At 49.2% G+C, this 13,593-nt stretch overlaps 1 protein-coding gene across 1 annotated transcript; it reads right to left on the reverse strand.

Annotated features, from left to right (window-relative positions):
* Positions 1–97: 97 nt before the first annotated feature.
* OAZ2 (ornithine decarboxylase antizyme 2) lies at positions 98–12,902 on the reverse strand. Its single transcript, NM_001291404.1, is given in 5 exon segments — positions 98–1,338; positions 1,563–1,648; positions 2,511–2,686; positions 3,833–3,990; positions 12,676–12,902. Coding segments are annotated over 5 exon segments (570 nt in total). The 5' UTR covers positions 12,696–12,902; the 3' UTR covers positions 98–1,207.
* Positions 12,903–13,593: the final 691 nt, after the last annotated feature.

The raw sequence follows: 13,593 nt of genomic DNA on the forward strand, positions 1-13,593 counted from the left end.
TGAGAAGTGTGTATCACAGCCCTGCTGGGTTCTAGACTCAAAAGACAACAGTAGAAGGAAGCCGGCCCTGGTTGAGGAGTAAAGGACAGACCAACCACAACTTTAAATCAGTTTATTGACACTAACACAACACACTTGCCTCCCTGACACCCCCGCCCCCCTCACCCAATCTAGATCTCTCCCCCTTCCTTCCCCCTTAGAACGAGCTGTTCAGTGAAAACAGAAAAGGGCAGGCCACTTTCTCACGCTCAGTCCCACGATAGCCCCGTAGAACAGGGTTTCAGGCACTACTTAGAGCCTGTTAGGGAGAGGGGGCAGTTAGCACTAGACTCAGCCAGGCAGAGACATCCAGTCCCTAACAGCAAGTTCCCCCACAACCCCCAGGCCCTGAGTCGCTATTCCTCTTCCTCTCTGCTGTTTGTGACCCTAGGAAGGAGACACCTTGGGGCCTAGGCCTGCAGCCCAGAGCAAGAACTCCTGGCCATAATCTGAGAATTGGGAGTTTTTTTAAGACCCAGGCACCCCCAAAATAAAGCCCTGGTGGTAGGAGTAACTTCAATGCCCCTATTTTGAATGCGCTGATAACAAACAGATTAAGCCAGCTTAACCAAATGCCAGAATAACACTAAGCTGTAAAGGAGGGGTCAGACCTGCTTTCTCCAGGCCAGATACAAATGCACAGAGAGAAGCCCAGGTGGAGTGTCAAAAAACAATAGAAGGACACTGCCCAGGGGCTGAAAAGCCTATACTCCAGAGTCCCCTGGGTGACAGGAAGCAAGGAAAGAAAATACACAAGTCTTAAAAACCAAAAAAGAAAGCCCAACAGCAGGGTAACCTGAACCCGACAGTGCTGTCCCCAGCCCTCCAGGCCTGGCCCCTGGACGCAGACAGTCCCTCCCCTCTAGGCAATGTCCTCCTCTAGGCTAGATAGAGCACATCACACAGCGCAGTTTAAAAAGCTTCTAATGCCAGTTCATAAACATTTTCATATTTACTATTGGTGATTACATGTGAATAATATGTTTATACTGTTCTTTATGGAAAACAATTTCAACAAGTCAACTCCGAGAACACAATAGGCAACCCTCACCCCAAGCCCCTCAGCGTCCTTCCCTGGACAGCAAGAAGCCCCCTCCTCTGTCTCAGGGCTGCCTAACTTCCCTGCTTCCCCAACTGTGGCTCTTGGGCAAAGCATCCTCATTGACCATTAGTCCTCATCGGACAAGTTCTGGTCCAGGGAGTAAACCATGAACATCACATCTGGTCGAGAGGGGACACAGGGATGGCCTGGACGCACAATCTCAAAGCCCAAGAAGCTGAAGGTCTTCAGGAGTGGAGCTGCAGAAAGAAGTGTAAAAAAAGATTCTGATAAGAAACAAAGTTAGGCTAAATCAAGGGAAAACCCAAAACAAAGACGGAATAAATGCACTGGTCTTTCCTAAATTTGGACACAACCAATCCCATGATTTCCTAGGGTTTATATGTCAAAGTCAGGAGCCCCACCTCACTAGGAGCCCCCCTTTTCTCTCCCCAGCCTGGTCTCAAGCTGCTCAGCCCCTCACCTCTGTCTTCCCGGCCCTTCCTGAAGCAGATGAAGACGTAGTTCACTTTCATCTTCTCTTCAGCAAACTCTAGCAGTGCTAACAATCTGCAGGAAGCAAAGAAAACCACTCAAGCCCACTGCCACCTGTGAACTTCACCCCGTCCCTCTATACCCCCTGCTCCCAAGGCTTTTCTGAGGCTTACAGTCAGCACTGTAAATAGGGAAGCTTCAAGGAGAACTTCCTATTTCAAGACCTCAGGAGCCCTGAGTTCAAAAAAAAAAAATAAACCACAATCACTTAAGAAAACTGTTAGAGAATTCTCTCTTCCAGGAATAAAGGTTCTTCATCTGAAATTAATACTGCTACTGCTAAGTCACTTCAGTTGTGTCCGACTCTGTGCGACCCCATAGACAGCAGCCCACCAGGCTCCCCCGTCCCTGGGATTCTCCAGGCAAGAACACTGGAGTGGGTTGCCATTTCCTTCTCCAACTTAATGCAATTTACAAGAAAGTATGGGACCTAGGAAGAGAACCCAGTTTCTCAGGGGCCTCCAAAGTTGCCAAGTCTGATGGTGACCACCTGCTGCAGACAGGAACTCTGGGCCCTACCACCACCTAAAAGGACTTCAAGAGGCTGGAGGCACTCGCAAGAACACCATCCTCAGGACTGCTGCTTCCACAACCGGGTGCTTGGAGGGCCTTGCCCAATCCAATGAAATTCCACTGCTTCTTTGAGCTTCTGGCCATTTAAACCACACCGTTATATGACAAGAATTTGGTTAATGTGGTAATGATCTGCTTTCATTATCACAGGCCCATTTTACTGGCTAAAACTAACCTTTAAAAAAATGGTACATACTTGGGCAGCTGAGAGCTAGGGGAGAAGGCTGGCCATCTGCTGCCCCCAGGAAGCACATGCCCTTCTCTGGAGCGGGCTTCCAGCCCTTGCCCAGCACTTGCTCCTTACCCTTCTTTGCTCCCATCAGCTAATAATCCATCTGGAATTTCTACAAACAGGCTCTGGCTGGACAGGACTGCATCCCAGGAAGAGACCTTCACCTCGGTGACCTCATACTGGAAGTGGACGATGTGAGGCTTTCCATCATTCACAGGGAGGTCCTGGGTCACAGTGAGCTTCTCGTCCTGGGAGGAGATCAGGTCAGAGGACCAGGTCACTACTGCTTCTGGCCACATCAAAGGCTCCCCAACCTAGGTGGTGCTGGAGCCCTCCTGGGCCAACCTCAGGGTAGCATGTGACATGGCATACTGGAACATCAGAGCAACATGCTGCCTAAAGGGAGGATCACTCACTGGGTGGCTACATGCCAGCATGACTGGAAGGGGATATTTACCAAGAGCCCACTGTCAAGTACTGGACAAGGTACTTTCCCATTTTTCCATCACTACAACAAGCACTTGAGGTAGGCATCAGCATCCCCACTTTAAACCTAAGACACCAGGGGCCCAGTAAAATTAAGTACCTGACTCAAGACTCCACAGTGAGTAAACGGCAGAGCTGAGATTCAAATGGGGTCTCCCCAACTGAAAGCCATGCTTGTCCCCCCAATATTGTGTTATTTCCCTTCCCTCTGAAACAGAATCATCAGAAACAAATGAGGATGTTCCTGAGGCTCAGCTGGGGCACAGGTCAACCCAAGCTAGCTCTGGGTGACTGCAGAGTCCATATTGTCACCCCTGCCACCGTCTCAAGAGCCCAGGACTCAGCTGCCCTGCCACCCCTCAATGCCAGTCCCAGGGAGATGCTAAACCAACTTCTGGGCTCACAGATTAAAAGACAGCAAATGTCCCAGCCCAGACCAATCTCAGAACAGACTCCAAGGGTTCTCAACAGCTACTGGGCTGTGCCCTGAGCTGCCAGGGTGACCCTCTCATTACCACCCCCCACCCTGCAACATGTGGTACCCCATACACTTGGTATAGACAAAGGGAAAAGCCCTCCTGGCTCTTGGCATTTCTCAGGAGAAAATGAAGAACTGCACTAGCAAGAGCGCGTGCATTCCTCCACTCACCAGTCCCCCTCCCCCTAGCTGTGCCCCCTCACTCAGGACCCAGAGCCAGCACTTAAGAGCTGACCTAGGCTGAGAAGACAGGGCGTCTGCTTGGTACTCCCCAAAAGCTTCCCAGCAGCCTCAGTTCAAAGTCCTCCCCAGTTCCACTACTGGCCTAAGACTCAGAAGACTAAGGAAAACCATCGCTGCCCTTAAGCAGCCACTCAGCAGTGTCTGAGGAGGACGCTGCTCCAAACCTTCCACCCCACAGTCCCCTTACCTTATATATTAGAGCTGAGAGAGAAGGATCCCTGCCGCCCCCTCGCCCACCGGGGATCTTCGACAGTGGGTGAGGGGCATCAGGAGCACCACAGAGGCCCCGGAACAATGTGCCTGCAGCACTGGAGCTGGGGACAGTTACTCAAAGGCAAAATACTACTGCAAGAGATAAAGACAGTGAGACAGTAATCAGAGTCCTGAAGATTTAACTCAGCATTCACCCACCCCTGCCCTGGTTCTCCCTGTCCCAGTCCTTCCCGCTACAGCTCTCAGAACTCCTCCTTAAAGGCAAACCCACCATCCTACAGAGGCACAGAGAGGCTCAGAGGGCTCAGGGTCAGGCCAAAGGAGCCCCCGTCAAACATCAAACAAATCTCCATGACACAGGCAGACCTTAGGAGGAACCAGATGCTGGCTCGCCTGCTAGGCAGAGCGCCCCAGACCCCCAGCAGCCCATCTCCTCACCCCAAGTGTCTCAACAACCTGTGTGACAGAATCACAAAGCCTCCACAATCGCCTCAGGGTGGAGAGGCATACGGGGCTTAGAAAGTCACAGGGGCTAGCACCATTGTCCCCGAGGAACTCCCAAGGCCACGTCTCCAATGATGGCGTCCCCAACCTGAATAATGGAACTAAACAAGAAATCACCCAAATCCCTCTAGGGTCAAGAACTGAGTCAAATCCCAGGATCTGGCTCCTGGAGAGGAGATGCACCACAGTACAGAGTATTATGGTATCTGAGTTAGTCCCCAGCGTACCACCAAAAGCAGAGTTGCCCTTCTTTGCTGGAATCTGACCTCAGCATGCATGGCAGTTCAGGTAATACCCGCGTGGTCAGAAGGGACACTCAAGTGAATGTATATTGCCGGCATGGGAGTTGCTGGGAAGAATTATATACATGCTGGGACCTGAGTAAGGAAGCCAATCATCAGCTGGGCCTCAGAGGGTGAATGGCTCCGAAAGAAGCCCCGTCGCCTTCAGGTATGTGCCCTTCCTGGCTACCAGGAGTTTCAGGTGGACCCAACAGAGCTCCAGAGCTACTCCACTGCCTCCTTTGAATCCAATTTACTGGCTCTTTCGACTGAGATATGGCTCACTCCACAGGCAAAGGGCAAGTGAAGCAAGCAAAGAGGAACACTGTCTGTACATGTAACACCATGACTCAGCAACAGGCCTGGCCCTGGCATAGCGGCCGAAGGCAGCAATAACATATAGGGGAGGGTGCGGCAGCGGGATGCTGGGGCCAGATCATCCACTGTGCGCCTCTCTTCCCAACCAAAGTTGTGTTTAGTGACAGCGTGTTGGTAGCTTGAATCAGCCATAGGGCGAATATTTAAACCACAGAAATCAGCATATACCATAAACCATGGACTTTGTTTCCTGAAAACCCTTTGTAAAATAATGAGGCACCGTTCTTTGCTTTTGATGGCACCGCATCATCTGGATTCTTTGCTTAGGCTCAGAGTGACAACTAAAACTCACACCTAACATGGAACAATAACCCGAGACACAGTCCCCTGAGGCCCTCAGTACTAAGAGGCCTATATAGGCATTCCAGCTGAGCCAGGAAGACCCAAAGCATCACCGCTGTAGCTCGGCTCCTCTGTTCTCTCAAGGATTTCAGCCAGGGGCCTGAAATTACACTTGGAAATTTTGCTGGGAGATGAAGTGGGCCCAGAGGAGCATCAACACTTGGGGATCAACCACATGACCACCTCGTGCCTCCTCTGGAGAGCCTCAGGACATCCTCATCTCCCTCAGGAGGCCTCAACCAACAGCTACTAGCAGAAGGGGCATGACAGAGGACTGTGCTGTTTTCAAGATCAGGGCCTGTTTTCTCCTAGGAACAATAAGTTGTTAAAATCCTCACCTTTAAATGTGTTAAGGGATAGAAAAATAGTGTGTCCAGACCAGAAGAAAAGAAGACAAAGGTGGGAGTTTCCCCAAGCAAAGGCACATACCCACCCCTCATGCAGTGGGTCCCTCCCCATTCCCTGGGATCCACCTTCAGGCCTCGGTGGAGGTTCCTGCAGGAGCACCAGGTAGGCTGGGCCACTGGAGAAAGCTGACTCGCTTGTACCGGTCAGTAGGGCTAGCCAGGGACTGAGGGTAGATAGCTGAGATGTAGACTTGTATATCAGGATAACTGTAGGGGTTCACAAAATAACCAGATCGCCAAGGCCCTACCAGTTCTAAAATTCTGGTGCTAGCTCACTTCCAGAAAAATTATCCCTCAATGCTCTCTAAATGGGAGAGCTACTTTCAACCCCGGCCTGCATTCCAACCACCACCTTTTTTCTGAACAATTTTCACTTGCAAATAGCAGAAGTGATGGGGCCAACCCACTGAAAAGAATAAGATGGGTTTTCTCTTTTTTAGATCCAGAAGCCCCTTTGTCTTCCTAGAAATAAACCCTAGGGCCTGCCCCGCATCCAGCACTCATCTATGAGCTCGTAGTCATATAACATCTATGAGCTGATGTCATGATCTCACTCCTCCTTCAAATAAAATGCAAGACGTCTATTCCATGGTAACAAATCATTTACTTTCCCATTCACACAAGGATTCTGGGAACTTTCCTCCCCAACGAAGTCTGCACAGAAAGCAACTGTGTATGTGTGCATGTGTGCGAGTTGCGGGTGGAAGGGTGTTTCAGGTCCCCACCCTGAGATCCAGCTCCAGTTCCCTACAAGAAACAGCTGGGGTTTGGGATAAGCTTAGTAGCTAGCAGTTCACAATTGTTACATTAATCGCCCATCATATTAGATCTGTTTTTAGTTACTTGCTGTGTAAATGCCAAACTGCTCTCTCAAAAAAAAAAAAAAAAACAACCTGACATGAAAAGGGAAAGGATATGGGTACATATGTTGTGGTTAAAGTAATTAAGGGGTATAAAATTGCCCAGCAATGGCCTTCTCATATCAGCTTTAGTGTTCAAAATATTGTGGCAAAATATGCCACCAACCTTAACAGGAATGTGAATCCTGGAGGAACTTAAGCACAAAAGAAAGTGGCTTTTAAACCCAAGTCTCCCTGTCACAGATCCAAATCAGGTGAGGTTTCACATTCCGTTTAGTCTTGTTTCTACTGGAACCAATGCCCAGCTTTCTCCTTTCCTTCCCCATATCCTGCTTACTCCACTTGGGGGCAGACATGGTTTAATCTCTACCACCGAAGGATGATTTAAGAAGCTCAGTCTAGAGGCTGAAAAGATCAGACTGATTAAGGAGAATCAAATGTGTCAGACTGGAACTCAACCATCCAGCTGGGCTGGTCCTGCTTTTGGAGAAGAAGAAAAAAAAGACCACATTGGAAATGAGGGTGTCAGGTATTCAAGTCAATTTGGAAGAGAGATGGGAGATTAGAGCCGAGCCAATCTGTTGGTGCTTTTATTTTCTCAGTTGTTATCAGACATGTCCTTGGAAACACTCCTCAGGATACATATGAATGCTACCGACTTATCACATCCTGCTGCCTCTAATTTAAAGCATTCTGTGAAACTGCTGTCCAAAGTGTCCTCAGCAGGTTATAATTTCATACGCCAGCTACAGACAGGCAGCGTATGCTAGATGTATTCCTGGGGAACGCTGCTAGTAAACTGACTTTTTATAATTCAAATCCTATTTTTAAATCTCTAGGATGCTTACTATTTAAAGGAAGTAACCTAAAATCTCTTCAGAAAATAAAAAGATTTCCTGCTAAAGAATCACTTCCCGTTGATGTTATGTCAGTTTTGATTTTCCCATTTAGTTTGCTCAAAGAGAGCACAGTCTGCTACACAGAGTAGAGATTTATATAAAAGTAATTCTATGGCTAGTTTCTATTCAGCTACATTCAACAAACACTTGAATTCACATTCTCCTTGATATACTTTCGATCATGTTTCACTTTAATCAGTGGCCTAAGCTTATCGGGTCTATACCCTCTCTCTCTGATTTCCATTCCCTGATAGAGGGTCAGATGGCCTTGGTACTACAGACTTTGTGGAATCAATCAAAAAGACATAAAAAACCACATTCCCAAGCATTCTACATTCAATCCCCTCTTTCAGCCTCTTCTGACCCATTCCTGTCTCAGCCCTGCCTCACAGAACTCTCTCTCTAGGGGGCCCTGACTACCCTTCACACAGGCTGCTTTTACTCTGAGATGGTCTCTGATGACTAATCCCTATGCAGCAAAGAGAGACCAATTCAGGGTTGCCATCGCACTGAGCTAAAGAGAAATAGGAAGAAAGGTGGGAGGTGAATGGCCACCTTCAGTCCAATGTGAGCACAGAAGCTGATTTCCAGCTGCCGATTCCTTTCCCATATGAGAAAGGGACCTGGTCAGATGCCAGGCATAAGTCATCTCACTAGGGCTGTTATGTGTGCCAAAGGGAGTCTACTTGCTAAGGACGATTATAAAGAAAATGACATCACCACTCTGAATCACAGACTGAAAGCAACACTGGGTTCTGGTTGATTTTCCACAAGAAACACACTTATGGTGGCAATTAGAATATCTATGTCTCTGAGATTTACTTATCGCGTTACACAGCTGATACTGCTAGACTTTCCGCCAAAGGTAGGCAAAACTATGTATGCTGCCAGAGGTGGGGAGATGGCTAGGTGATCATGCTTCCAAACAGGATCTTAATTTTGCATTTCAGATACATCAATTTAGTTTGTATAGTAAGCTCATCACCCAGTTCCATCCTCTCTTCCCAGGATAGAATTACTTCATTGTTTATACACTATCAAAGACCTGGGGCATTTTCTTGAGGCTTATCTTATACAAAGCATTTTACTCTGCTGCTGCTAACCAGGAACAACCTATTTTGTTCACTTCAAGTAACAAAATTCTTGCTAACCTACGTGGCCATTTCTGGTCTATAGATTTCAATTAGGCTTCATAGCCTTCCAAATCATGGTATCAACTTGAATCAACACTGTGTACTGTTTCAAAAAGGGATGAATTACTTTTTTTTCTAGAAATACACATATATAACATTCCTCTACCGCATACTTGAGTCCCCATTTTTTATATTTCTGAGTTGCTCTGAGGCTAAATTTGGATTTCTTGGCAACGTGAGGAATTACTATTATTAGTCCACACAGCTTTCTAAAGCATACCTCCAATTTGGGGGGATTCCTGACTATGCTAGGAGTGTGTGTCTCTCTCTCTGCAGGGATGACCTTGAAGGCACCTCAAAGGAAAACTTGCTCTCCCTACCACTCCACACCCAACAAGTCACAGTGCCAATAAATAAGGAATAATCAAAACTAAATTCTTAAAAAAAAAAAAAAAAACCTAAATTCTTGGTGGGAGAGACAGAAATCCCATTACTCAGGGAACCATTCAGTGAAGATGCTCAGTCACTAGGATGTGCCCTTGTACCCTGGCTGCACCACCACCCCAAAAAACCACCTGTGGAACCAAAAGCTTCTCCTCAAAGCCCATCAGACACAGACTGATTATAAGGCTATGAAGCCAGGGCAAGCTCTTCTCCTCACACTGTACCGTCGAAAGGTAATAAGCAAGCCCTAGACAGACACTTCCTGCACCCACAGTCCAGGGAGAGAAAGATCCATGAAGCTTGATTTACTTGGATTACCTGTTGCTCAAAAACCATAATAAAAGTTCTTGTACTAGTGTCTTCTTCCCTCCCCCACCATTAGGAATTTTGATATTTTGGAGGTACTGATCAGAACAAAACTGGAAAGGAAGAGCCTTGTTTTCAAAACATACTGCAGGCTCCTCTGTGACCGTTTCTTCCAGGAAACCAAGCCTCCACCTCTTGAGTATTTGACTGAAGCCAGCGAAGCTCCAAAGCCCATCCCCCACCCAATGGGCGCTCAACCATTGCTCGCCCCTCTGTGGACAGAAAGCATCAACACACTGACTGGGAAGGACATCCGGATCTTAATCCAAATCCTTAGTTAGAGCTCTACCAGGATTCCTTTTAGAAAGTCAGGCGCAGGCCAGAGGAGGCTCAGAAACATGCTATAGAAACAGGACTGCCATAACTCAAAGAAACCAGACACCCTGCACACACCACCCCACCCCCAGGCCAAAGTGGAGGAGCCTGATCCAAGGCCCTGCTCCTGCCCAGGCCTCGCAGGCCAGCTGGCTCCTCCCTCCACCTGCCTCTCACACAGCCAAGCCCCTCAAATTACCAACACGCTAAGCAAGGGTTCTCTGGAGACAAGCAAGCCTGTTTTGCCACTTAGGAGTCTGGAAGAAATCTTCAAAGTTAAGTGAACCCAACCCTCTCTTTTTGTAACATGTAAGCACATTGGCAACACCAGGACTGGAACTCACAGTGGGCAAAGACCCTTATAAACTGGTCCCAAGTGCTCAACTCTCAGGGCTCAGGCTGCAAACGACTTGGCACCTAGACCAGTTCAGTCTGGAGGACTCTAGAGAAGGCCTGCTGAGACCGCACCACCACTTTCCAAATCCCACTGCAGAGACAAGAACCTAAGACTAGAAAAGAAAAACCCATCTCACAAAGCCCTGGAATTTCTGGCAGGTTCCTTAGCTTCCCTCCGCCCCTGCACTTCATCATGCCCTCTCATACCTGGGTTCTATCCTCAGCACACACAGCCTTCCTTACCACAAGCAACATCTTTTGCATCCAGCACCACCCAAGTACATATCCACCTCCACCTCCTCAGCTCCAGAGGACTGGTTTAGAGAAAACGAAATAAGGGACTGCAGAGGAAGATGGACATCGAGAGTCTTGGAAAAGGGAAATAGCACCAGAATGGGGCTGTAGGTAAAGAGGGCTTGGGAGGTCGGGGTACTGGATCAAACAGGACCATTACAAACCAGGAAATGAGTGAACTTTCTGGATGTAGGGAACAAGGATGTGGGAGCTAGTTAAGAGTCTAAGAATTAGAATTTAAGAGGCCGCTGCTGATATCTTGCATATCTCTGGAGAAATCTTGGAATAGTTCTGGAGAGTTCCTGGAAGACTAAGAAATCCCTGAACATGACAATACCCTTTTCCTTGGAGAAAGGAACCCACTAAAGGAATATGATGGGAATGGTCTTCTCAGGGGAAGGGAGAGGAGGCAGTGTTTCTCAACCCTGGGTGCCCATTAGAGAGCTTCAAATATATGCTAATACTAGGCCCCACCCTAGGCTAATTACACAAGCTCTTTGAAGGGTGGGGGCCAAGGGATTGATTTTTCACATGTGCACCTAGGGTTGAGAAACACTGAGATGCAAAAAAAAAAAAGAAAAAAGCTGAAAACTCAGATGGAATATTTAAGGATGGGGCTGCTAAAGGAATGGGAAATAGCAAGTTAGAGACCACTTTTGGTGAGAAGGGAACCCAAGTGTGAGAGAAACCTTGAGTGGTAGTTAAAAGCTTTGTGTGAAGAAAAGCAATAGGGAGGGCTACGTTTTTAAGAGGAACTAAAATCCATTTCTAGACAGACCATGGCACAACTTAAGGATGATCTGCAGAAAATGAGTCCGCTTGCAAAACAATGAGGCTCAAGAGAGAGGCAGAAGCCAGAAGGCCAAATCTGGAGACAAAGGGCCTGGTGTGGGGAACTAATGAGCTTCAAGCTCTTTCTGGAGGGGGCAGCAACAAGTCTTGGGAAACAATGAGGAAGAGAATTAGAACCCAGTTTGTAAATATAAAAGCCATCCTGATGTATAAGCAGCTGGGGTTAAAAATCATGGGGAATTAGGAAACAATTTCACAGAAGAGTTTGGGGGAGAAATATGGGGTACGCTGGAGGGAGAGATGCATGACGAGGGCTGCTTTGGAGAAAAAGAGAAGTAGAGAAAGGAAAACTGAATAATGAACTCTGCCAAGTGTCCAAGGGGGAAGTACATATGAAGCAACTTTAGAAAACTACTGGTGCTCAGTGTCAGAAAGATGTGCAGCCTTTCTCTACAATGACTGGGGGAAAGCTGGGGTTAGGTTTTGAGGGAGAAAACTTGCAAAGGCCCAGTGAACAGAGTATGAGGACTAATTTGAAAGTACTGGAGGTACAGGTAAAGAGGGCAGGTCTTCAACAGAAGCTGAATGGGCTGAGTTCTGTGATCTAATATTCTAGAAATGGGGTTCAGTTGGGATGGGAGGATTAAGAGCAGTCATGAGAGAAAGTGTTTAAGGGGTAGGAGTGTTTAGCAGAGTGTTAGGGGGAACGGCATTAGGGGAACAGGATGGCGGACAGGAGTCAAGCCCAAAGTGAGAAATAAAAAAAGATGATGTTGTGAGACAGGGGAAAGGGGGCCTAATTGGGGAAAGGGGTGTCTAAGGAGGACGGGAGAGAAAAGACGAAGCTGGAGTGAGGGACCAAGGGGAGGGCCAAGCATCACTGTAAAGACTATTAGCCCGGGGGGGGGGAGGGTGGCGGGGGGCGGGTGGTGAGGGTGACAGGTGGGGATAATGGGTCCAGTTGAGAACTGAAGGACGGACGGAGCCAGACCGGGGCCAGGGGGAGGGGGGCGGGGGGAGGAGCAACGATAAAAGCAGCATCTGGTGGGAAGGTGCAGTTGAAATAAGGGAAGGGATTCAAAGGGGAAGATGGAAACAATTTGGGGAATGGGCCGCCGTTCGGCGGGGCTGAAGGCAAATGTGGACAGGACTGAAAGATTGGGTCCCGGTCCGTGGGGGCTTTACGCCGCGATGAGGGGGATGGGCTGGGCTGGAGGGAGGGAGACTGAAGGACGGAAGAAGGCCCAGTTGCGGGGCTGAGGCTCGGACTGGGTGGCTGAAGTAGGGAAAGGACCCAGTGGGGGTCGGCTGGGGCCTTGTAGAAGGGGCGAAAACCGGCTGGGGAGGAGGCCCTCTGGAGCAGACGAGGGGAGGATGGGGGCGGGGAGCCTGGACCGGGCCGTTACCTGTCCTGGGTGTTTATCATCCTCGGCGGCTCTGCTCAGGGTGGGAGGAGGCGGCGCAGGGAGTGGGTAGGTGGATGAGTGGGTGGGTGTGGGGTCGCGCGCGCGCGGGGCCGATCTCTGCGGGCTAAGTCCCTGTCAGGCCGCGGGCCCAGAGCCCTCCTCCTGCCTCAGCGAGCGCCTGCCTCCAACTGACCCTCCCCGGCCGCCGCCGACGCCGCCGCAACCGCCCCGCCCCCGAGTGCCTTATCTGCATAGCCCCACCCCAGCGCCGCGCGGTGTCCTGGGAAACTGGGGCCCACAACAAAGGGCAAAGCACCGCCCCGCCTCCACGCAGGCGCACCAGGGGCCGGTAGGGGCGGGACCCGGTAGCGGAGGGGGCCGAGCAGGGGGAGCGTCCAGAAGAAAAGCAGCTTGCGGGGTTGATGCTGGACCTGGCGGAGTCGTGGCGGCGGTGGTGGTCTAGAGCCCGGAGCGAAATGTTGAGTTTCAAACGGCGTTTCCTGAGCATTGGTCCTGGTCTCTAGCCCTTGTTTGCATGGGGCTGTGCTGGGCTGTGTCATTTGTAGGCCCCAGGAGGATATTTTATTAACCAAAATCAGGAATCTAGGAGTACTACACATGTATTAGTGCCATTTGAGACTAAGCCCAAGCCCACAAATCCGTTATCTCAGTTCATACGCAGATCAATAACCTCAGCTGTCACCTGAGATCAACAATCTCCGCACCTTGTAAGGTCTCAAGGGCAACGGTCAAAGCTTAACATTGACTGAGGTCATCTGAAGTTTAATGGCCGTGGGTCAGGATCGCAGTCACCTGACAGCAGTAGTGGAAGGAACCAACGCTGACTTGTTTAGAAGAGCTTCGCATTACAATCATGCAAGGTTACTAGTTAACAGTCACTGTCCCTGCTGAACCTTA

This window comes from Bubalus bubalis, chromosome 11, assembly GCF_019923935.1.
Source record: "Bubalus bubalis isolate 160015118507 breed Murrah chromosome 11, NDDB_SH_1, whole genome shotgun sequence".
NCBI classification, from domain to species: domain Eukaryota; kingdom Metazoa; phylum Chordata; class Mammalia; order Artiodactyla; family Bovidae; genus Bubalus; species Bubalus bubalis.